This window comes from Mytilus trossulus, chromosome 2, assembly GCF_036588685.1.
Source record: "Mytilus trossulus isolate FHL-02 chromosome 2, PNRI_Mtr1.1.1.hap1, whole genome shotgun sequence".
Classification (NCBI taxonomy): domain Eukaryota; kingdom Metazoa; phylum Mollusca; class Bivalvia; order Mytilida; family Mytilidae; genus Mytilus; species Mytilus trossulus.
In genome coordinates this window covers 14,918,199-14,943,890 of record NC_086374.1, presented here as the reverse complement: position 1 = coordinate 14,943,890, position 25,692 = coordinate 14,918,199, and the positions used below count along the sequence as shown (strand labels likewise).

At 32.3% G+C, this 25,692-nt stretch overlaps 1 protein-coding gene across 1 annotated transcript in view; it reads right to left on the bottom strand.

The window, feature by feature from the left end:
* LOC134706569 (multidrug resistance-associated protein 1-like) overlaps positions 1-25,692 on the bottom strand; it is a 35,243-nt gene that overhangs the window by 8,151 nt on the left and 1,400 nt on the right. The window contains exons 2-19 of the mRNA XM_063565609.1: positions 24,526-24,702; positions 24,085-24,207; positions 23,560-23,688; positions 22,788-22,919; positions 22,246-22,307; positions 21,185-21,322; positions 17,966-18,244; positions 17,324-17,513; positions 15,728-15,914; positions 13,822-13,955; positions 12,910-13,047; positions 6,541-6,687; positions 5,950-6,034; positions 4,353-4,419; positions 2,852-2,978; positions 2,089-2,265; positions 1,523-1,690; positions 731-932 (exon numbers count right to left, since the gene is read on the bottom strand). Of these exons, the coding sequence (XP_063421679.1) occupies positions 731-932; positions 1,523-1,690; positions 2,089-2,265; positions 2,852-2,978; positions 4,353-4,419; positions 5,950-6,034; positions 6,541-6,687; positions 12,910-13,047; positions 13,822-13,955; positions 15,728-15,914; positions 17,324-17,513; positions 17,966-18,244; positions 21,185-21,322; positions 22,246-22,307; positions 22,788-22,919; positions 23,560-23,688; positions 24,085-24,207; positions 24,526-24,702 (2,662 nt within the window). The remainder of the gene's footprint in view (positions 1-730; positions 933-1,522; positions 1,691-2,088; positions 2,266-2,851; positions 2,979-4,352; positions 4,420-5,949; positions 6,035-6,540; positions 6,688-12,909; positions 13,048-13,821; positions 13,956-15,727; positions 15,915-17,323; positions 17,514-17,965; positions 18,245-21,184; positions 21,323-22,245; positions 22,308-22,787; positions 22,920-23,559; positions 23,689-24,084; positions 24,208-24,525; positions 24,703-25,692) is intronic.

The window sequence follows — 25,692 nt, the reverse complement described above, 5'->3', positions numbered from 1 at the left end:
CTTATCACTTCAATAAAGTGAATCTGCCAAATAAGTCTGGGACTGGTCCATTAAATATATAGGGTTAAGAAGGACACTGTTGATCATTATACTACAGAAATAGTTTTGTACTTAATAAAATGATTTCCATACCCAAAGGAGATACACAGATAGAGAGCCGTGGTGTAGTGGTTAGTGCATCGGACTACTAACACAAAGGTTCCTGGTTCGATTCCCGTTTGGGATGAAAATTTCAGGAACTCAATTTTCTGCTCTCCCTTGACACCATTTGCGAGTATGGTCTTAAGGAAACGATGATAGTTCATCGGAAGGGGACGATAAATGGCTGACCCGTGTTAAGAGAGAGCCATATCTCTTGCACATTAAAGACACCTTGTAGATTTTCGAAAAAAGAGTAGGCTAATGCCGCTACAAGGCAGCACTCATACCCGCAAAGTGAAAAGGGATTAATATAAGTTGCAAAACTTGTTTCCCAATCCACTCTAAATAAATATGTTTAAACTAAAGGAGATACAGAAAAATATAGGGTGTGACTTTTATTATTTACTTTAAGCCCTTCAAGCATGAAACTTAAGCCACCATGGTCAGAATGATATATGTAGCTAGTGTAAAGTGAAATGTTATCATTTTTTGATATATCTTATAATGTTCTTAATGACAAACTTCATAACATCTTGTAGATTATCTTTATATATGATATCATCTTTTCATGCATAAGGTACATTTTCACCTTCAGGATCATTATCAAGGTCAACCTCCTCATCCTCCTCTTTGACCTCAGTGAAATAAGCATTCAGAAACTGTGCAAATGCTCCTTCGTGACTTAATAACTCCTCATATGTTCCCATTTCTGAAATCTGTCCATCCACCAACACTATTACTCTGTCAACCATTGGTAACCATTGGATACCATGTGTTACTAAAATTCTTGTCTGAAAATTAGTCACAGATATATTTAAAGGAAGTACCTTTTTGAAAGTACTCCAGAATGGCATATTGAGCATATGACATATATATACAAGTTAAAATAAATAGAGAAAAATGTCCCACTTGCACATAACATTATGAAGGGACATAACTAGCGAACTATAAAAGTGATGTCACCCACATTAAAACTGGATCTGTGTTTTGAGGTAATAAGCATTTTGTATATTAGTTTCATAACAATTGGTTGAGGCAAACTAAAGTTAGAGAATGGCAATGGAAAATTCAATAATCTTTCCATTAATAAAGGGCATAACTCATGAACGGTAAAAGTGATGCAACCCGATTGCAAATATGAAATAATTCAGTTAAGTTTATAGAACGTATAAAAAAAGAAATATTGTGATAGAATTATTTGTTGAAAGAATGGACAGACAATGAAATGGGTTTCATTTTTTAGGTTGATGTCAATTGTACCATAATGAGCAATGGTCTTCATGTTAAAGAGGATGCCCATCACCTTCTTGTTGTACAAATTAAATTAGATTTGTATCTAGCTTAATTTATTTTTTTGGCATATGGTCTAGTGAAATATTACCTTATTTTTTAAGAGTCCTTTCTTGCCAAAGACATTTTTAAACATGTGTTTACCAACATGTGAATCAACAGCACTCAGTGGATCATCCAACAAGTAAATATCAGCATTGTTATAGACAGCTCTCGCTAAACTGATTCTCTGTTTCTGGCCAGCACTCAAATTTATTCCCTGCAATTCAAATATCAATAAATTAACCTTTTATTTATAACAACAAGTGTAAAATGTTCTAACATATTTTATAATATATAATAATACTTTGGATCAATAATGTTTTGTTGAATACAAATTTTCATTCATTCATTTTCTATCACTAAATTTTGTTTAAGATAACTATCCTAGTTATATTTGATATGGTATAAAAATGCTATGTAATGTCTTTAGCCATTTTATTGCCAATTTGACTTAAAATTGTGAATTCTCAATACAGTTAACCTAAAGATCAGAAGCCATCCCCTCAAAATTCACATTACCAGAACGTTCGTAATTATTAGTATAATGTGACAGTGTTGATTGCCATGCTATGGATAATTACAGACTGAGTTGGATAAAAGTCACCTCATACATACCTTCTCACCAATCTCTGTCATGTCACCTCCTGTTAGGATTTCAAAATCTCTTTTCAAAGAACAAGATTCAATCACTTGATCATATTTTGACAGGTTCATTTCTCTTCCAAACAAAATATTATCTTTAACAGTGGCATTCTGTATCCATGCCTGTTGTGGTACATATGCTATTTTCCCCTATAAAATACACATTGGCTATGGTACAGTCTCTATATAGTGAAGAATCTAGCATTGCCTGCATTACATCAGTATGGGAGTATTCTGCCATATATGCTTGCAAATGACCACAATTGGTTAGTCTACATTTTCACATAAATTAAATTTGGCATCTTTTTTCAGATTCCCCCAAAATTCAACAAATTCTTATTAATGGGAGATAATTCAGATAATCTACTTATTATAAAATAATGAACTGTACATTTATCTGTTCTATTATATAGGAGTAATGGTTGACTGCATTAATGTCACTTTTTTATTTTATATTATCTGGGGACAGATTCTGATATCTTGTTTTATTTCTTGTGCAGAAGAAAAGTATATACAATGCAACATTTATGGCATGGAAGAAAATGCTTGCACAAGGGAACAGGTGGCCATTTATAAATATTAAATCAAAACTGAGCATTAATTTATGACTTATATATTTCTAAGCAAATTAACAGTCATTTTTAAACCATAATGGCTGAATAAACAAATTATGGGCAGGGCTACTTTCTGTTTATATCAAAAGCAGCAAAGGGGATCAGAAATACGTCAAACTGACCTTAACATTGACCTTTCCTTGTAACTTGTCCATTTCTCCCAGAAATGCAGATATCAATGATGACTTTCCTGATCCAACAGTTCCTACTACAGCAATTAATTCTCCCTCAGCTACCTCTAAATCAATGCTGGAATAAAAAAAAAAATATACATAATTTATTCTTGTTCTTCCATTTTCATATAAAATATATGAAAAAATAAATTTGGAAGGTGTACAAAAATCTTTTTGCAAGTAAAAGAATGTCCATTCCATAGTAGGGTCAGCAAAAATTGTAGGACATCAAATATTTTTGGACTAAGGTGAAAATTTATGTTTTTTTCATTCAAAGATGGAATTGTTGATCTCTGCAATAATCATATCTTTAAATAATAATAACTATTTCATAAATGACTAAATCAAATGTCAATTTCCTTATGTAAATTTACAGCTTACTGTACAATGTGAAAGCCTCCTCAGTGATAGTTTCAGAACTTGTTATAAAGGGGCACTGACAGACCACAAATTTCAGTCATGCTTTAGTGATTCCCTATATAATCAACCAAATTTTCCCCACAAAAAGGGGACCAGCCAATCAGGGGGCGCATTTCATTTGCGCCAATTTTAAAAAAATCAAACCTTTCATTTGCGCCACAAGGTTATATATCATTTGCGCCAAAAAAACAACCCTTCATTTGCGCCATGTTACAGGTATGACAGGTAATATAACGGAAAAGTTAAATATTATTTACAATTATTTTGCTTTTTTGTACATAACTCCCCCTGGATATATGTTGACGTTGTAAAGAAGATTCAGGCTACAACGTACATCAAAATTGGATCATAACGTTGGATATAAATTTTGTGCCAGAACAGACTTTTAACTTTACTATAGTGCTAACAAATGTCTCAATGATGTACTCTAGTGTATAGTGCTTTCTCTTGTTTTTATCAAGGTTTTAACATTACTTTCATGATTTTATCAAGGTTTTATTCAGGTTTAACATTACTTGTATGATATTAGCATTACTTGTATGATTTTATCAAGGTTTTAGCATAACTTGTATGATTTTATCGAGGTTTTAGCACAACTTGTATGATTTTATGATAACTGATTTCTGAGGAATTTGTTCTTTATTATCAAAAGACTTTTTGATTTTTTTTTATGTTTTATACTATTATTACCTGTATCTACATGTATTTACGTGTATTTACCTGTACTTACCTGTAATATTGGCGCAAATGAAAGATTTAGTTTTTGGCGCAAATGAAATATGGTTTGTGGCGCAAATGAAAGATTTTTTTGGCGCAAATGAAATGCCAATTGGCGCAAAAGCAAAGCACCGCAATCAGGATACCCCCTGGATCTGTCTATGCTTCTTATCCCTGAAATAAGATGGTGAGCTCTGAATTTCCTTTTTAGTGCCTAATACAAATTTTTAAGATCTATTATTAAACTCTGCCCCATTCCATCTTGATCAGTATGTTAATCTGATTATATTTCTAATACAAATTACAATCTTACTTTTTAAGTGCAGGAGGTGCTTCACTGTCCCAGGTGAAGGTTCCATTCTCTACTTTGATCACTTTTCCTGCAATGATAATGTGAACATAATCTTTTACAGCAAATGTGTGATAATAACATAAGTAAACTAAAACTTGATACCAAATTTCAGGGAGCCTAAAAAGAAACTAAGTGTCGCTCACCTTGGTCTATGTGCATATCAAACAAAGGACACAGATGGATTCATGACAAAATTGTGTTTTGGTGATGGTAATGTGTTTGTAGATCTTACTTTACTGAACATTCTTACTACTTACAATTTTCTCTATCTATAATAAACTTGGCCCTTTAGTTACAGAGGATAATATTTTGTAAAAATTTTCAAAAATTAACCAAATTTGTGAAAATTGTTAAAAATTAACTATAAAGGGCAATAACTTATAAAGGGGTCATCTGACCATTTTAGTCTTGTTGACTTATTTGTAGATCTTTCTTTGCTGAACATTAGTGCTGTGTACAGTTTATCTTTATCTATAATAGTTTTCAAGATAATAACCAAAAGGGCATTTTAAAAAAAAATACCAATTGGGGGCAGCAACCCAACAACCAGTTGTCCAATTCATCTGAAAATTTCAGGGCAGATAGATATTGAATTGATGAACAATTAAATTTCTGCCAGGTTTGCTCTTAATGCTTTGGTTTCAGAGTTATAATTCAAAATCTACATTTTACCCCTATGTTCTATTTTTAGCCATGGCGGCCTACTTAGTTGGTTGGCCGGGTCACCGGACACATTTATTAAACTAGACAACCCAATGATGGTTGTGGCCAAGTTTGGTTAAATTTAGCCCAGTAGTTTCAGAGGATAAGATTTTTGTAAAAGTTAAAGAAGATGGACGATGACAATTTTACTGCAATAATATCATCCTCTAGTATGAAAATCACATAGATCTACCTGTGAATAATATTTACTTTATCAGAACCTTTTATATTTAAAATGTAAAACACATCTTTCATAGTATAAATATTTCTCAACAATGCCTATCAATTAGTTCTATAAAACTATATTTCAAATTCAAATGATTAAACAAAATTCAAAATCATATTTCCATTTGCAAAACTTCAGATAAAAATATAGAATGTTATTTACATGTTCATATCATATTTTTATTCTTTTTGTATTTTATAAAACTCTTTTATATCAAACAATCATATTCACAATCATTATAAATATTTACAAAATACACCAACCTTAAATCTGACAACAGACAATGAAGTGAGCTTAAAAGTGACCAAATTTTTGTCTGACAGATGGAAGGACACAGATAGAATATTAAGTCATATCATATAAGAACAAGTTATAACTTCAATAAGAAATTAAATAACATTTTTAACAAATCTGTTTTGTTGTATCGATTGTTTAATGACCATGTTTCTTGATATTCATGCATGGTTATCTAATTTTGTTAATATTTGGTTGCTATTTGAATTGCTGAAGCTCAGAAATTACGTTAATTAAAAAACTGAGTATGAATGTCAAGTTAATGTCAAGTGTTTTTATTGATCCCTCTCATCTTATATAAGCTACAATAACGTGTAATCCACTTATAAAACATACCGGAAATCTGTTCATGTTGTACATTATCTAAGTTTAAATCACCACTCTTTAGAAAGGCTGATAATCTCTTGATTGAAACATTTGTCTGAAAAATAAATCATTTCTTTAAACATTAAATGTGTTAAAATGTTGTGTTATGATTACATAATTTACAGTTGCCATATTCAAGAACCATTTTTCTCTAAACTGATTTAAAAATCAAAACTTGCAAAGACTTAAAGCAATTCATTTTTGACATTCATTTATATAAGCAAGTCTACAGTTGGAGAGCATATGATCAACCCAAAATGTCTATACATGTAATATATTTATTCTATTGGTTGCTCTTATTCTTTCCTTTTTTTTCTTTTTTTTTTAAATCTTAAATTTCATGGAGTTATATCATACAGCTACATTGTTGATACTAGAGGTATTATATCAAGACATCCAGTTTGAATTTAACAGTTTCAAATTAAAGGTTATGATTTTCTAGTCCTGAGAAAAAGAACGAAATCAAATGAAATTAATTCCATACTCTTAGGCTTTTTCTTTCCACATGTACAATTCAAAAATTACAAAATTGAAAACCATTTATTATAGTGTAATATTTACCTGTATCATGAATGAGATCATCATTGGCAGTAAATTGATGGGGAATCTGAGAATATTGAATAATGACAGGGATACAAAAGCTTTCTGAGCATCAAGATAGTTCTCTGTGGATGACATAATGTAGGTGGCAAACGTGGCTAATGTTACCTGAAAAGAAAAAAAATAGACACTAGATGGAAAAAAATAATGTAGGTGGCAAACGTGGCTAATGATGCCTGGAAAATAATACATATAGACATTTCATGCAGTGGCAAAGGTGGCTAATGTTACCTTCAAAATAGAACAAATAGACACTTCATGGGAAGACAAAAACATCAACTTGATTTACAGCTTATTTCCTAATGCATGTAAAGCAAGATGTTGGTTAGTTTGCTTGTTTTGTTTGTATATTGTAAAAAGTTATTGTAATTGGGATGAAGTACTATCAAATTTAAATTTAATATATATAGGTTAAAATTTGCCTATATATATTGTTTGAAGATGTCAATTTTGATTACAATGCTTGAATAAATGTGTATACAAACAGAGCAAGCAACCTTACCAAAGTTTTACTCTACAAGCATTTGAAAATTAGCTGTACCATTAATAAAGACCAATGATTATGAAGGAATGACATACCTTTTGTTTCAGAAAAAACACAAAGGAAACAACATTGTGCACATAAATATAAAAAAATCCAAGGAGTTTTTATTTAGGAAATATATAACAAGTGCATCTACAGAAAGGGTCATTATTTCATGTTCTAGATTCCCTTTTGAACTATAATACTTTTTGTTCTTCCATGGATTGCATTATATGGTATGGGTTTTGCTCATCATAAACGACTGTAATTTTTTTATTGTGATCTGTATACTTTCATAGCTTTGTCCTTTGTTCTGTATGGAAAGTTGTCTTATTGGCAATCATACCATACTTTTTTATGATTACATTCATGGCCAGGAAAAGAGAGGTGAAAGATTCCAAAGGGACGTACAAACTCATAAGAAAAATTAAATCAAAAGATCAAAGAGGAAAGAAATAGATCCAAGAATACTGTTGCAAAAAAAGCATGAACATGCGCGAGTCTCAAGCATTTTTGGCCGGTAACCCTGGTACAGCTGGATAGTATTATTCTCTAAACTAATTCAACTGCACATGCAAAATGTAACAATCTGAATAGTCACTCAACTTAAAGAATAGCCAATCCCCGTTACAAGTGTATGAGCCATGTACTTATTGTGTTTTATCGAATTATAGTTATCCTGTACCATTGTAAACTCGTACCATTAAAAAAAAAAAAAAACTCGAACCATTGCTAACTCGTACCAACTTATTTAAATGCATTCAAATGGTGTTAAATGATGAATATACATGATATATGTTACTTTCACCCAATACCTCTTAAGTCTGTAAAATGTATATAATTTGAAAGTACAATGACCAATTTGTAGCTTATGTTCCTTGTATATTGGATAGAAAATACTGTGGCAGATGTAGATAATTAAGGTATATTCAGTTTCACCCGAAGAAAATTTTTCATGAATAATAAAATCTTAGCAGTTAGTCAAAATGATTGCCAAAATTATTTTTACTGTCTATAAATAAATGTAACAATGAAATTTAACTGATTCCTGTTAAGGGGGTCCGCATTTTCCCCGCAAAAAAAGCACATGGCTTTCAACAATTGTAAACATAGCATTCAATTTGTGATCATGGATTACAGCTTTAATTAACTTAAATTGGATATATACATATTCAACATGTTCAATTTTAATAAGGTACAGTTAAAGCAATGTTTTAACTTTCCTCTGGATTAAGTTCTACAGTGGCGGATCCAGAACTTTTCCTAAGGGGGAGTCCGCTGACTGACCTAAGAGGAGGCCCGCTCCAGTCATGCTTCAATGATTCCCTTTATTATCAACCAATTTTTTTCCACAAAAAAAGGGGGGGGGCTGGATCCGCCTATGTTCTAGTTTGAAAGATCAGTTAAAACATTTTAATGCTTTAAAACATTCTTTATTTTTGTCTATGTTTTCATTTAACTCCTGTGTTAAATTCAAGTAATTCAACTTTGTTCTATTAAGTTTACAAACAGAAACCCATAAAACATCATATTTTTATATATTTTTCTGAATGTTACGACTTCCCAGTAGTACAAGTTAACTTTTTTGGTTCCAATGCCGTGGTACGAGTTAACTTGCTTCCGTATCTTATCACCGCAATTCTAGGAGGAACCCTAAACTGGACCCCTATCATATTGTGTTCACTTATCGCTACACTGACCTTCGGTGCGAAGCTATATATAGAACGGCGGACCAGTTTAGGAGGAACCCCATTTCTTACTCTTTAATTATTGAAGTTCCTTTAGGTCAGAGGGCATGACTCCTTTCCGTACACACTCCTCTGTTTACATTGAGATCGTTCTTAATATAATACGACGTTTACCGGCATTAACGAGTTAATTCTTCTTGACGAATACTTCGAAACGGGAGACAACTCGAAACGATAACATGGAAGATTCCATTTCTGCTGAAGGGGTGTTATAGGTAATTTTTACGATGAAACATTTATTTTAATTTAAATTATGCATGTGATTTAAAATTATGCAACAACAATAGCCCTCCATATGCAGACAGACATAGAAAGAATCCCATGAGTTTCAAATTAATCAATGAAGCGGGGAATCACTCAATCTGATACCCCTTGAAATCAGGAAAACTACACGCATGTGGGGTCTCACTAATTAGCGACAAAAAGCGTCAAGAAGCGACAAGAAGAAAAATAATAAGTGACAACAAGAAGCTATTTAGCGACAAGAATACATTTTGTTATCACATACATTAAAATATTTTTTAGGATTATATTGAAAGATGAAGAAATAAAAACAAATTCGATGAAGAGATTGTGTACTTTTTATTATCATATTGATAGATGTAGAAATTAAACATGTGTAAGAGCAAAGGAAATGTAAACGCTATAAAATGAAAACCAGATGCTCCGCAGGGCGTAGCTTTATACGACCGCAGAGGTTGAACCCTGAACGGTTGGGGCAAGTATGGACACAACATTCAAGCTGGATTCCGCTCTAAATTTGGATTGTGATTAAATAGTTGACACAGCATAGGTTTCTGACACAGAATGAATGTATTCAAATGAACTTAAAATTTTTGTTTTCTCTTAGAGCAATTCACTATGCTGTTGAATATTAATCCTCTCAAAAAAATGTTTGAAGAAATTTTCTTTTTATTTATGAAATTTCAAATGAGAAAAATTGAACCCAATTTTTTAATCACATCCCCCTTTCCCTTATTCCAAAACTAATTTCAATTAAAATATTCTAATGGAGTTTGCAACAATTACTACTCATTTAAATACATACTAAAATATTAAGATGTAAAAAAACTGCTTGTTATCACTGAATGGTAAAGATTATTTAAATTTATCAGTTGGTAGTAAAAAGTGAATATACATTGTATATTGTATATAACAAAGATTTAAGTTGATTCTGGACAATGAAAGATAACTCCAATTAAAAAAAAATCTTGCAGATATTTCTTGCTTACTATACTGGACAAAGAAAGATAACTCTTAATTAAAAAAAAATTTGCTATTTCACAATATTGTGAAATTAGATATTTCTTGCCATTGCACAATACTGTGCAATTGAAGAGACTTGCTATTGCACAATACTTAATATAATAATTTTAGATCCTGATTTGGACCAACTTGAAAACTGGGCGCATAATCAAAAATCTAAGTACATGTTTAGATTCAGCAAATCAAAGAGGCCCAAGAATTTAATTTTTGTTAAAATCAAACTTAGTTTAATTTTGGACCCTTTGCACTTTAATTTAGACCAATTTTAAAACTGGACCAAAAATTAAGAATCTACATACACAGTTAGATTTGGCATATCAAAGAACCCCAATTATTCAATTTTTGATAAAATCAAACAATGTTTAATTTTGGACCTCGATTTGGGCCAACTTGAAAACTGGGCCAATAATCAAAAATCTAAGTACATTTTTAGATTCAGCATATTAAAGAACCCCAAGGTTTCAATTTTTGTTAAAATCAAACTAAGTTTAATTTTGGACCCTTTGGACCTTCATGTAGACCAATTTGAAAACGGGACCAAAAATTAAGAATCTACATACACAGTTAGAATCGGCATATTAAAGAACCCCAATTATTCAATTTTGATGAAATCAAACAAAGTTTAATTTTGGACCCTTTGGGCCCCTTTTTCCTTAACTGTTGGGACCAAAACTCCCAAAATCAATACCAACCTTCCTTTTATAGTCATAAACCTTGTGTTTAAATTTCATAGATTTCTATTTACTTATACTAACGCTATGGTGGGAAAACCAAGAAAAATGCTTATTTGGGTCCCTTTTTGGCCCCTCATTCCTAAACTGTTGGGACCGAAACTCCCAAAATCAATACCAACCTTCCTTTTGTGGTCATAAACATTGTGTTTAAATTTCATTGATTTCTATTTACTTTAACTAAAGTTATTGTGCGAAAACCAAGAATAATGCTTATTTGGGCCCTTGTTTGGCCCCTAATTCCTAAACTGTTGAAACCAAAACTCCCAAAATCAATCCCAACCTTTCTTTTGTGGTCATAAACCTTGTGTTAAAATTTCATAGATTTCTATTAACTTAAACTAAAGTTATAATGCGAAAAACCAAGAAAATGCTTATTTGGGCCCTTTTTGGCCCCTAATTCCTAAAATGTTGGGACCAAAACTCCCAAAATCAATACCAGCCTTCCTTTTATGGTCATAAACCTTGTGTTAAAATTTCATAGATTTCTATTCACTTTTACTAAAGTTAGAGTGCGAAAACTAAAAGTATTCGGACGACGACGACGACGACGACGACGACGACGCCAACGTGATAGCAATATACGACGAAAATTTTTTCAAAATTTGCGGTCGTATAATAAAAACAGATTTGTCACCTTCCTTTTGAAGGATTTAATAAAACAAAAACATGAAATATTATTTCCTTCCTAACTGTACAATTAATTTTTCCTGATAGGACCAACATTAGCTGTGGCTTCACTCTAAGGTAATACACAATTAAGAGCAACAAATGAGATTAACTAGGTGCGTGTCCTTTGTTTTATTGCAACAATAACATCCATTAACACCTTCATCAATTACACGCACCAGAATATAAAATTAGTGTACCGAATAGTGAACACCTGTTGAAAACTCAAGATTGTCATCAGTTTCCTTTAATCTTCAATCTATATGCATAAACATGATAAATATCGTTAAATGAGACAATACACTAAATAAAATGATGAAAAATATTCACATTTTAATTATGTTTTCCTCTTGTTTGATTTCAGTTCTTAATTTGTATTTCACAATTTGTGTATGAATTTTCTGGACAATTATGCACAAATGATGCATTTTGCAAGTTAATTATATATTGTACAAAAATGGTTTTAAAAACAAATAAAAAGACAAAATATACTTCTTGTGATACCTTATAAAATATCATGTAAATAAATGTAGCAACTGAATTAGATTTACAAGTTTCATTTCCCCCCCTATCAAAATTAACTTTCCTGTCGTTGAAATTGTTTTCTTTTGCATATTTTTTTAATATTTATTTCGAATAAGTAATATAAATAAAAAAATGTTTTCTTGTCGCTAAATAGTTTCTTGTTGCTAATATTATTCTTCTTGTCGCTTCTTGACGCTTTTTGTCTCTACAATTCTTTTTGTCTCTAATTAGTGAGACCACGCATGGACATTAATACATAAACAAACCTCGACTTGCGATTTGGAACAAGAACGTTTATTAAATGATATGATGAATGGTTCTCCATTTCTTTATGAGAGTACAGTATCAAATATCAGTTTCATAACGGTAAAATATAGAAATACTCCACTTCAGTTCTTGTGACAGAAATAGAATTATCGATCGGCTTTCAGAGAACTCTCGCAAGTTATCAAAATTTGGGAATTCCCTCTGACGTGTTTCTAAATTTATAAAAACACTAAATATAAATACTGTTTAATTCTGATTTTCCGTATTGTTAAAAACACGCATACAAGTCAAGGAAAATATCATACATGAAGATTATGAGTAAAACATTACAGGAAAGTTGTTTATGTTCAATTGTTTTGCTTGTTTTTACCTTTTAAAGCAAGACAATCATAAGAATCTGAGATGTTGCCGAATGTTTAGAATAAAACGAATGACGTGAGGGAGTGTGTCATAGGGTCAATGGTATAAGTCTACAGATTGCTTGACAGCAATCGTATCCCAAAAACTTGGGATTATCAATAAGCTGTCTCAATTTGGATTACTAAACTTGGCGAATTTTGCAACAATGTAATGAACTAGAAAGCTTATTGAATGTACTTACAAGAAAAGGAGCACAAGTGAAGGAGAAAGAACTGAATGCATTGAGGTAGGCATATTGTCTTAAAACATCTACTTCCTTCTTTCTAATTGCTGTTACTTTGTCTTGAAAAGAGGATTCCCAAGCATACAGCTTCAATACCTACAAAATATGTAAAAATTAGTTTCAATAAAATGAACATTTCAATCAAAAAAAAAATCTATTTAGAGTGTTGGAGAGGATTTTGAGATAGAATAATTTTAAAAGGATATCAACAAGTATTCTTTACAGTTATACATATACCTGCCATATATTTAATTTCCTATATCTCTAAAAGGACAAAGTTTAAAGAAATAAATTTTTATCTTAAAATGTGATTCAGATTCTTGATGTTCTTGTTAAACGCTAAATTTTATAAAAAATCTATAAAATGGCTCATGTATGTACCTGTTACCTTAAGATAACAGATTGTCTATGGCTTTTATCGCTCTTACCTTTGAAATATAAAACTTATTATAAATATCTTATCATGCATTTTTAAGTCATATTTGTGAATATACCAGCTTGAAATGAAATTTCATCCTAATTTTTAACATTACTTTCAAATATTGATATGAGGGTCAGAGTGGGGTAACCCATATGACAAATGACAGTAAGATATTTGCTAAAATGAGAAAGATAAATGTTTTACTGCATTTGACGCTAAAGATACAGAAAGAGATTTGATGATTTGTGGGTTAAAACAAAGGCTCATTTGACTTGACTAATAGTTAAAAAGGTATGTTTGAGGCTTGATGATAAAGGGCATTCCTATCTAATATATCAGGGTCCCAAAGCCACAGGACATTTGACATTCAAACCTGAAATCAATAGGCTTTTAGGTTAATATTTTTATTTTCATATGGTCTTAGTAACTGTAGATAACCTTCAACCTACCTTCATACCACTAAGTATTTCATTCATCATTTTAATTCTGTTATCTTTATATCTCATCAGGTCTGCCTGTAGTTTCCGTTGTTTGGTTGATATGACAATATTTATTGGGATTAGTAATAACATGACTCCCACTCCTAAAATTACAATTAATAAAATAAGTTAAAGTTTTAATGATATTATTCTGTTGATTGTGCACATTATTAATACTGGTAAAGACTACATATATCAATCAGCAATTGACTGTAACCATATATATGGAAGTGTTTAACGACCTTGACTGGCTTTTCAGCCCTCGCACGGTCAGCTCGGTGCCCGAAGGCGATTGGTGAACGTTTGAATATTTTGTGCCTTGGGTCAGGAACAGGTAGCAAAGGACGCCAAGTGGAGGCCGCCATCTTGGTTTTGGTGAGTTGTTTTTTGTTTTGTTGACTATTTTGTTGTTTTCTTTACTACACAACGGCTGCTTTCAGGGCCAGTTTGGTCAGCTTGGCAGCCCGCTAACCTTGATGATGGAGTACTGGTAGATGATCTCGGACGTAGTATTATAGATGACAGGAAGCGTTATCAGGACCAAAGCCGTAAGGCAGTGAAATGATGGTTGTATCACCCAACACCTAGGAATGGATACAGCCCTCGGACGTTTATATAATCGGCATAACACTACCCATGATACAATGGTTTTGGAGTGCATGTTTACGCGGGTACACCACTACTATGCCTATCTGTACGCCTTGGATTGGTTTCTGTCATCTAAAGTAGTAAGTCGTTGAACATCTAACTTTTAACCCTCATCGAAGATAGCGGGTAAAGGAGAGCTGGCCCAGCATGCCCGTTCAGCTCTAATGACTGAGACGTGACTCTCGATGTAATGATAAACTGTAACCAGTTTTCACCATCCTTGCTATATATTACAATTTACATTTCATAGGACAGTTCCGGGATACGGTTTTCAGACGAATCTGTCCTGTGACTTCCATCACCATGTGACAAAAAAGTATGCATAGAAATTTCCAACAAATGTTGAGCAAACGGGTGAAAAAGTTTTATTATATACTGCACAAAATGTTTGGGAAATTAAAATTGAAAAAAGGATGGTCACCCTCCCTCAGTCATACGGCAATCACGATTATGTACTTACGGAACATTAATTATTTCTATACTACCCATTTATGAAAGTGCTGGAAACATTTACTAGAGCAGGGATACAGGAGCGCATTCTATCTGGTATATGACTTCATAAAGGCATGCAAAATTGACGATCTTTTTCAGGGGAAAGACATGATTACAGCAATGACCTATTGGTGGAAAATCACTGTCTTGAATAAAAATTAAACTAATCTTTGTGTAATATATAAATTGGTAGAACAGTATTGACTAGAATCATTGTAATAGTATCACAACCAAACCATCTTATCATCATTTTAATGAGCAAAATAAATCACTTAATTTCTGAGTATGTATTATATATATGCACAGGGTTACCAGAAAAAATATGTGGGATAAAACAAGGTGTTGGAATACTCAGGTTTTTTCTGCAAGATTAGCAGATTTTAGGACCATGAAAATGTGTCAGATAAAATAGGATGTTGAAATACTCAGGTTTTTTTCTGCAAGGATTAGCAGATTTTAGGACCATGAAAATGTGTCAGATGAAATAGGATGTTGGAATCCTCAGGTATCTGATATATATCCTGCTATTCTGGGGTAGGTTTCACAAAAACACTACAACTAAGATTGGTCATGAAAAAATCAGTATACTTACAATTAATCTTAGTTCAAAGTTTTTGTGTGAAATCAACTTCTGTTTCCTAAGAAAGGCACCTTAAATATGCAATGCAATGCTATTGTAAAATCAGTTTTAACATTGCCTTCTTTCAGTATTCTTTTTGAATTTTTAAATATGTACCTGCTAATACAGAGGGACCAAGTTGTTGCCATAACAACACTGTGGCAAGTATAATCTGTAATGGAGCTGACCAGATCATCCATAACTGACCAGCCACATCCTGAAATCTCTGACAATCAACTGACATCAAGTTGACAATTTCTCCAACTGTTGATGACTTCCTTGCTTCATTGTTCATCGTCAGTGACTGAAAATAAAATCTACATTCATTTCTTGCAATTTCAGAAAAAAGACTGTTACTATAAACCACAAAGTTTAAATTGGCATAACATCAAATTTTAGACCATCATCTTAATTCTTATACATGGATTTAGTGTAAAAACTGGCAAACTGATATATTCTTATGCCAATTCAACATAGTTGAGCAACTTGTATGCATGGCACAGCATATGAATATTAGATAAATCATAAACACTGTATGTATTATTAATTTTCTGAGATGCAATTATTTGAAAATTTGTAAACTATATTAATGTATTGAATGATCATAAAATGTAGAAATTAGTATGTTTCAATCATGGTCTCAATATGAATAGTGACAAACAACATATAAGGACAAAATAAGTGTGACATTTATGACAATAACAAGCTCCAAACATTCAGTCAAAGAAACAAGGAAAATATTAGTTGTATATATAAATTTACAAATTCTGATTTCAATAAAAAAAAATAGTGTTCTGTCTTTTTGATAAAAACAGTGTTCCATACCAGGAGCTTAGTCATCAGATAATATCTTAAACACAGATGCAGATTTAGATGGGTCCCAGGGCCCCCCTTTTTCCTGGAAAAAATTGGTTGATTATATAGGGAATCACTGAAGCACGACTGGAGCAGGCCCCCTTTAAGCAATCAGTGGGTCCCCACTTAAGAACATTTCTGGATCTGCCACTGAAACAGACTAAATACCAAATGATTTGATGAACTTTGATTCAAACTTAAAAAATGGTTGTTCTGTCTTTAAAAAAAATAGTGTTCTATCTTTTTGATAAAAACAGTGTTCCATAACAGGAGCTTAGTCATCAGTTAATATCTTAAACACAGATGAAGATTTAGATGGGTCCCAGGGCCCCCCTTTTTTCTGGGAAAAATTGGTTGATTATATAGGGAATCACTGAAGCACGACTGGAGCATGCCCCCTCTTAGACATTTCTGGATCTGCCACTGAAACAGACTAGATATCAAATGAGTTGATGAACTTTGATTCAAACTTAAAAAATGGTTGTACTGTCTTTATAGTTGTACTTGTACTGTACTGAGCCTTTTTCTTTATATAATCTACCTGGTATACCCGTCTAGAACAATGCGTGGCATTGCCATATCATCTTTGGAAACAGAAGCAACCGGCATACCTTTACAAACACATTACAAAGATTCATTTGTTAAATTTGTGGTTACCAGATTTCGTGATTTGAGGACAACTTGCATTTTTGTGGATTTCTAATTTGATTTCTTGGTGTGGCAAAGTCTGCATACATTTGTAATTTGTTGAACACTTAAGTTCATGGTTCTACTGTACGCAAGAAATCCACAAAAATTGGAATCCAACAAATATTAATGAATCTACAGTAACTTACTTTTCTTAACACATTACAGTACCTTTTTAAACACTGCAGCAATCAGTGCTGACCTTGCTCTCATTCCTGTTGTCATAGAGATATGGAAATTTTGATGGAAAAATGTTGATTGGAAAATTGCAACAACAAAAAATCCAGCAGCTAATATATATCCTTGCCATTCTGATACAGGATGACCAGCATTTCTCTTGTTTGTGTAGCCAATCAAAGCACTGAAAAAAAACGAGAAAAAAAAACCCCGAAGATGAACCCATTTCAAACCAAGAAAGATCAAGGTAGCTTATAATTCCTCATCATTATTAAGTACTTCCAACTATTTCAGATTAAAATATTATGCCCTTCTTTTGCTTTATACACAAATTTTGCAAAACCATGCAAAGCCATGTTCTAATTCCAACAAAACATGAGGTACATATGTTATTATCAAACTTCCAAGAGAGAAAAACGTCACATTGAAATAATAAGTATAGTTTTGAATTCTTATGAGAATAACAAACATGATTTTGCTATTTTCAAGTATTGGATCAAGTGTAGTTATCTATAAAATACATAAAATATGTAAAATATAACAGATTAAGAAACAAAATCACACCAAAATAAAATATCACTACCAGATCATATTCTATATTTAAGAAATCTGTTAAATGGAATCAAGTTCACTTACTTAAGTAGTAGAGGGGAGGTAAATTGTAGAAAATCATATACCAATTTACATCCCCAGGATTTAAACAAGTCGACTCCATACACCTTAAACAATGTTTTTGTGAGGGATGCCTTGTTTTGAGGCTTTTCTGGTTTGGCACCCTCCTTAATTGTCACATCAGCCTCATTCTCATTTCCCAAAAATGGTGTTTCCTCTTGTATTTTATCCTGTCTTTGCATTTTACGTTGTTTAACACTGGTTGAAGCACTTGGCACTGGGGTTGAAGTAGTTGGTCTGATACTGAAAAATATTAAATCCAGATAATTTTATTCAATCTAAGAGATCTGATTTGCACAGAGATACTACAGGCACTGATCTCTAGTAAAAAATATATCTATAAACATGAATCTAACAAAAGTTACCCAACTCATATTTTTGATAAATATCTTCCATTATATTTGGATTCCAAGGTTGTCTATCCCACTGAAAATTGTTATGCATGGAAAGCCATTTTACCATTTTTTCTAACTTTTAAGATATTTCATTTAATATATAAGATATTTCATATTATATCTTAGATATCTCATATTATATCTTAGATATCTCATAAAATATATAAGATACCTTATAAGATATATCAGCTGTGTTTTGAATAATGAGGGAAACCAAAGTGGACATTGCTGCTCGCTATTCTGAAAGTAAGGTAACAAGAATTTGTATATTTGTTTTATCCTGAAATGGTTGATTTTCTATAACATGTTTGCTTCATAAAATCAAATAGATGTGTTTTGACCATGCATTAAAGTTATAAAATTTCCTATTAAAATAGAAATACTTTATTCCAAGTAGGTCAATAATTACATCATCTTCTCACAGTAAAATGACAATGTTAGATTTTCTTTCACATATCATTAAATATATAAATACCTAAAGGTTGTAATGACATAAAAAATAAGTCAACCAGAACAAAACATCGACTGATGCTAATCAATACACCACTGTAACATACTGTGGATTCATTATTATTCGTTGGATACCAATTTTCGTGGCTTTCGTGGGTACAGGTGAACCACGAATTCATATATTCAACGAATTACAAATTTCCTATACGCTTTGTACACAGAAATCGGCAAACCACGAATTCAAATATCCACGAAATTGTAAGTTTTCCTTAATCCACGAAAATTAATACCCACGAAAATAAATGAATCCACAGTACCTAAAAGTCACTACATTTCAGCAAGCAAAGAGAAAAAAATATAGAAATCTTATATGTTAGATTGAAAAGTACTATAAAGCAGGGGCAAAATGACAGACAATGGTAAATTTATACCTCAACTTCTTATTGGTGTAAAAAGAAAATTTACTTTAAGCCTCGGTCACACCTTACCGGATAGCTCGAACGGACGCCTAACGGATAACTTTTTTTCAATCCGTTGATGTCCGTTAGACCTCCGTTCTTATCCGTTAGGCGTCCGTCCATATCCGTTGCGTGTCCGTTAAGTGTCCGTTTTATCTGTTGACGTCCGTTCTGTCCGGTGGAAAATTTTGAGCATGTTCAAAACTTTGAACGGACGTCCAACGGATAAAATGTCCGTTGAACGTCTGTTAGGCGTCCGTTAGGCGTCCATTTTGTACGGTACTCGTCCGTTTTGTATCCGTTACGTGTCCGTTATGCATCCGTTGGAGATCCGGTAGACCAATTCACCAACGAACGTCTACCAGACACCTAACGGACACCTAACGGACGCCTAACGGATAAAACGGATGTGAAACGGACATTAACGGAAGGATAACGGATAAAACGGATGCCTACTGATAGTTTATTCTCATAAAACCATGCAAGTACAAAGGTTACAGAGAAGTTGAAAAATAATATACATAAAAAAAAAAAAAAAATAGGCATTAGAAATGCATAAAATTCAAAAATACTAGATGTAAAACGGACAAATGCCAATTGAAATTTCGCGTCAGAAATGCCAATATATGGTATGTTAGATTTTCTTGAGTGTCCTGACTATTTATTATTCGTGATGGATCTTGGAGTAAGAGCACGTCTTCGCTACCAAGCAGCTCTTATTCAGGCCAGACTCAACTTAAATGTAGCAAATATAAACCGTATAGCTGTCGAAAGGAGAAGACAAAGGAGATGGTGGACACGACCATGGCTTAGTCCTGAAAGACTACGCAGTTTTGGTCTATATGACCAACTCATGACCCAACTTAGGCGGGAGGATCGGCATTCCTTTGTTCACTTCCTTCGAATCCCCACAGAGATGTTCGACAAGATATTGCAGTGGGTTGGGCCTTGCAAAGCCAAGCAGAATACCTTTTACAGAAATCCGCTGGAACCAGGACTCAAGTTAGCAATTACACTTAAGTTAGACACCTTGCTTCTGGAGCAAAATATCGTAGCATGCAATACGGATGGAGAGTTCCGCATAACACCACATCCGTTTTCATACCAGAGGTACATAATATATACAAATTCAGAAAATCAACTTAAACTCTATAAGACTGAATTACCCACTGCTTCTACCTTGATTTTTTTTAATCAGAGGAGCTCTATATTTGCACACATATCATGCTAAACAAGACGCAATACAAAATAAAATCAACTAAACCAGTTAACTCAAAAAGTGACCCTCGTGTGAAGAAACGTAAAAAAAACGGATAAATTGTTCAATTTGTTTGGTACGTGTGACCTTGATAACTGTCCTACTGACCAGACTTTCCCAGAAGCAAATATTATAACATATATACTAGATACCATGTCCATCTGACGCGCTTTTAATTTTCAGATGGTTTATTTCTTTTAATTTTCAGATGGTTTATTGCCTTTAATTTTTAGATGGTTTATTGCCTTTAATTTTCAGATTATTTTGTTCATCCGTTTTATCCGTTACGCTTCCTTTAGGTGTCCGTTTTATCCGGTACTCGTCCGTTGGATGTACGTTCGACGTCCGTTCTGTCCGGTATGTATCCGTTTCACGTACGTTCAATGTCCGTTGTGTGTCCGTTAGGCATTCGTTACATGTCCGTTAGTACACCAACGGACTCCCAACGGATAAAAATTTTGTCAACAGATAACTTTTTTTTTATCCGTTAGGCGTCCGTTCGAGCTATCCGGTAAGGTGTGACCGAGGCTTTAAACATTGTATCTTTTTTAAATTTTACTTTCTTTTAAAGCCTATAATTAAATCTTTATTTCTATTGGAAATTTAAAACCTCTCAACCTACTCTCTGACTGCATGTTTCTTTAATTCTTTCTTCCATACTTTTTCAAAATTTGGAACAACTTGGTCACTTTTGTCTCTAGGGTGGAGATCTGCAATATCTGTTTCCTCCAAATCCTTTTTATAACCTGTGATAATAAGCCTGAAAAAAACAGGGAAAGTAAAGTAAAGTTTTACAAAGATGAAATAAACAATTCATGTAGTTTAGCATTGCACAAAGCCATTCCTTTCTCAGATTGTTTATCAGATCTTTATACTAAATCCATTAGATGTGTACTGACTTGATATGTAAATAGTCTGAGAATACATGGTTCATTTGATAGTTGGAATAGACAACTTTCGAGTTCGATGCATTTCCGTCAAAAACTCTGGTTTTAGTGAATGTCATTAGTGCGTTTAGGGGCGTCTTCACTTCCCTTCAAATGTTGAGCGAGTGGTTGGAAAATTTTAATTCTATATTGTACGAATTATTTGGGAAATTGAATTCTCAAAATTGACAATCAATCAACACTGCTGTCATTAGGGAATTGTCAGTAAGAACCTACAGAGCAACTATTATTTCTAGTTTATCCTGCACAATGACGATCACTAAGACGCTTGATGAACGTAAATAGTGCAGGGATACAGGCGACCCCCTCTATCTGGTAACTGACTTCATAAAGGCGTGCATAATTGACGAATTTTTGCCGGTGACAGAAGAACTCAAAAGTTGTCTATTGGCTTTGAACTATTAGAGCTTTCAGTAATTGTAAGTACTCATATTGATACTATGTGTTTTTTTGTCATTTTGACAAATTTGTCTCAATTTGTTGTATCCCAGGGACGATGTGATGTCAAAAGTCAGGATCTTGTAATTCAGTTGTATTCATAGGTTGCTGTCCATCTCATATGCTTTTCATTTGTTGCTTTGTTGCAATGTTCACCAACTATACAGCATAGAAAAAACAATTATATCTATGTAACTGTGTTTCAAATATATACCTAAAGCGTGCATGTCACCAAGATTTCTTCAATACATGGTTTTAAAGAGGTGCAGAAATCATGCTGAGATAATTATAATATTACCCATTCATCCACCAATATGTAATTCTGGACAAAAATGAAGCCTGTACTTCTAAACAAGGTTTCTGAAAAAAAAACAATGAACAAATTTGTTTTCAACTTTTAAAATTCGTTATAATGGTTATTCTTTTAACAAAATGCTGCTAGCTCCTAGTTAACATTTTACACAGTTCTGTTAGCCAAATGGGGAAAACTTTCCATTCACCTTTTAGTTAATTTACAAGACAGATCCATATCAATTTATAGCAATAGCTAAAATATTAGGAAATACTGCCAATATATGCAATAGAAAACATCACAATCCTGATCAAGAAAGATTTTGTTATACCAATCATTTAGAAAAATACAAAATCTCCACCTCAGAGTTTCATCAAGTTTGTTGCACTTAATTATATAAAATTGAGAATGGAAATGGGGAATATGCCAAAGAGACAACAACCCGACCATAGAGCAGACAACAGCAGAAGGTCACTAATATTGCTTTAAAAATGAAGTTTTGTGTATTTTGCATTGTATTCTTTGTTATTAAATACATTAATACTCACAATACCAATATTGTATTTGCCAGAAGAGCTCTCCGACACCTCCTCTGCAATACAATGAAGTATAAACTGGGATAGAAGGAGAATAAAATACAGGAAAAACAAACTGAATCTAAGTATGTCATCACTGTAAACCTGAAATGAACATAAAGTGTAATGTGACACATTTTTAATAAATAAATCATTATTATCACATAAAATTATTCCAACCTTCCTTTCAAATTGTATAGGAAGTGTTATATTTATTTCAGAACAGATGTGAATTTATAAATCAGAATAAGGCATAACAATTGCTTTAAACTACAAGGTTTATAATATTCTAAAAATTATTATATCATAATGTATGTGATATTGGTAATTGGACACCGTGGCCAATTAACTCACAATATCACATTTCCATGTTCAGTGAACTGCAGAATCTAGGTCAAAACCTTTATTTGGCATTAATCTTAAAAAGTTCACATCATGAGGAACATGCATTCAGTTTAATAGAGAAATATTATTTTTTTTTATCTCAAATCTTCAATTATCGACTACTGATACTATCATTTACTGTAAATTCAGAAATTATTGTGTGCATTTATTTTTGCGATTTTAAATTTTACGATTTTCAGAAAAATATAGTTTAATTCATATAAAATATTTCAAAATGTGAGTTTAAATTATTGCTTTTACAACTGTGTCGCATTTTTCACAGTAATTTCTGAATTTAAAGTATAAGGAAATTAAGTAAACACTGTAATAACTTATAGTTCCTGCTCCCTGCAATACTCACCTCTTTGATTATCAGGGTATAGAATGGTATTACTGATGCTATTAAACTGGTAAACCAGAAAATGAAGAGGATCCCTGATGTAACAAATCCTCTTATCCTTTCTAGTTGTATCTCACAGATGGTTAGAAACTGCAAAATAGAAAACATAAAAAAATCTAAAATAACAAAATAAACACATCACTTCCACAAACTTTGGATATATTAATTGGATAATTGGTTTGACAGTCTATTTGTCTTGTAATTTTTTTTTTTTTCATTTTGACTTAATTTGAGAAAAGTTAAATATAAAGATTAAGTCATTATATGAAGCTAACTGAAAAAGTTCAAATATTTTCAGGAGTATTGAAAATTTTATTCTTGTGGAAATTGAAAAAAAGTATTTTGCTAGCTTGAGTTCTAATGCTGTGATTCATATCTAATGAAATAAAGATTCAAACAGAACTTTTAATCATTACTTTTCATGTTAGACTAAAAAGTATACATCCCACACTTATGGCATGTTGTTTTCAGTCTTATAACACTTACATAAGAGAGGAGTTTTATTGCTGCAGCCAGATACACAGCTATTGGTGTAGGATTAGCTCTATGGTCACTGATTGCTTTGAAGATATCCACTATTGTTAAGATGAACAGTATACCACTTATAAACTGTAAAATATAAACTTTGTTTGACAACAATGATAAGGTATTTGCTTATGGTTTGTCTAGTTCGTGTATGAAATATGTTGGTCCTAAAATACTTGATATTCTTTTATTCAATTTTAATTCAAAAAGGTCTCTGTGGTGACTTATGAATTTGTAAAAGTTATCATATATAATTCATTCACATCATTTAAAAGCAAAACGAGTTAAATGAAATAGCCATGACAAAGGGTGTTCATCTTTCTCCAATAGATTGACAGAAAAAGGGGAGGCTAAAATGGTGTTTCCCAAAAATATCATATATATGTTATAGTTTATACTCACTGTCTTTGCAATGTTCAGAAAAGAGTGTTGTCTTGGAGAACCCTTGTAACTGAGAAGGGCGTAAAGGTAACATGGTGCTGTAATCCATAGAAATCCACATGGTATCCAGACTAATATAGTGTTCTGGAAACAGTCTGTAAACTCTGGGAATGTATTGTTTGACAGGAGCGTTTCATCCTGTGGATTATATTGTATACATTCATTTATTATTTCTAAGAATAATGTTCATGGAATTAAATCTTTGTATAAACTTGCTACCTAAAATGACTTGCAATATACGAACAACTAAAATATGGTTGTTCTGGATTTCTACACAAGATATATATGACACCTTTTTTTTCTTATAGTTTTTAAGTTAATGATAAGGAGTATATGTGTGTTAAGTGTAGATGTAATTCTAATGTTTGGAACCTTTAATTTTCACTCTTAAATATGGAAAACATAAATTCTATCTTACTTTTTCCTTCTCTATCTTCTTAGTAAAAAATGTTAGGCAAGGCATGCTACATCACTAACAAGCAGAACATTGATGTTCTTTGTAATCACATCAACCCTGTCTGGTCCTATAATATACCCAAATGAGCCCCTGGTTCAGATAAGAAACCCCCCCAGTGAAAACAAATGTTGATCTCTAAGGCCAACTAATATCATATATAGAAAATAATCATATAAAAATTATCAAAAATTACTCTTGTCATGATTGTTTCAGACTATTTTTTTTAGTATGAATAAGTTCTGCTGTGTATCATAGATACTATTAGAGCTGTAAAATTGATTAAAAAATGATTCGTTTTAAGATCAAGAGTAAAAGGACCCCATTGTAAATAATCTTGTTCGCTTTCGTGGGTCATCCTTGGGTTAAGGCATTAGTGGTACATATGTAACATGGATATATTTTAAGGTTGTATTATGTAATTGTATATATAGTCTTTACCGGAATAAATATTAATATTATTAATTCGTATATTTTAACAAATTTGATTCGTTTAGGGATAGTCACATGTTAAACTATATTTTCGAAGGTAGAGAGAAAACGGCGGATAGCAAAAAGCATATTGACCGGCAAAATGCATATCGCACGGTTATTTTTAGAATATCTAAAAACCGATATACTTTGTGACGTCATGTAATGAATTTGAGGATATTGTTTAACGTTTTGAAACACAT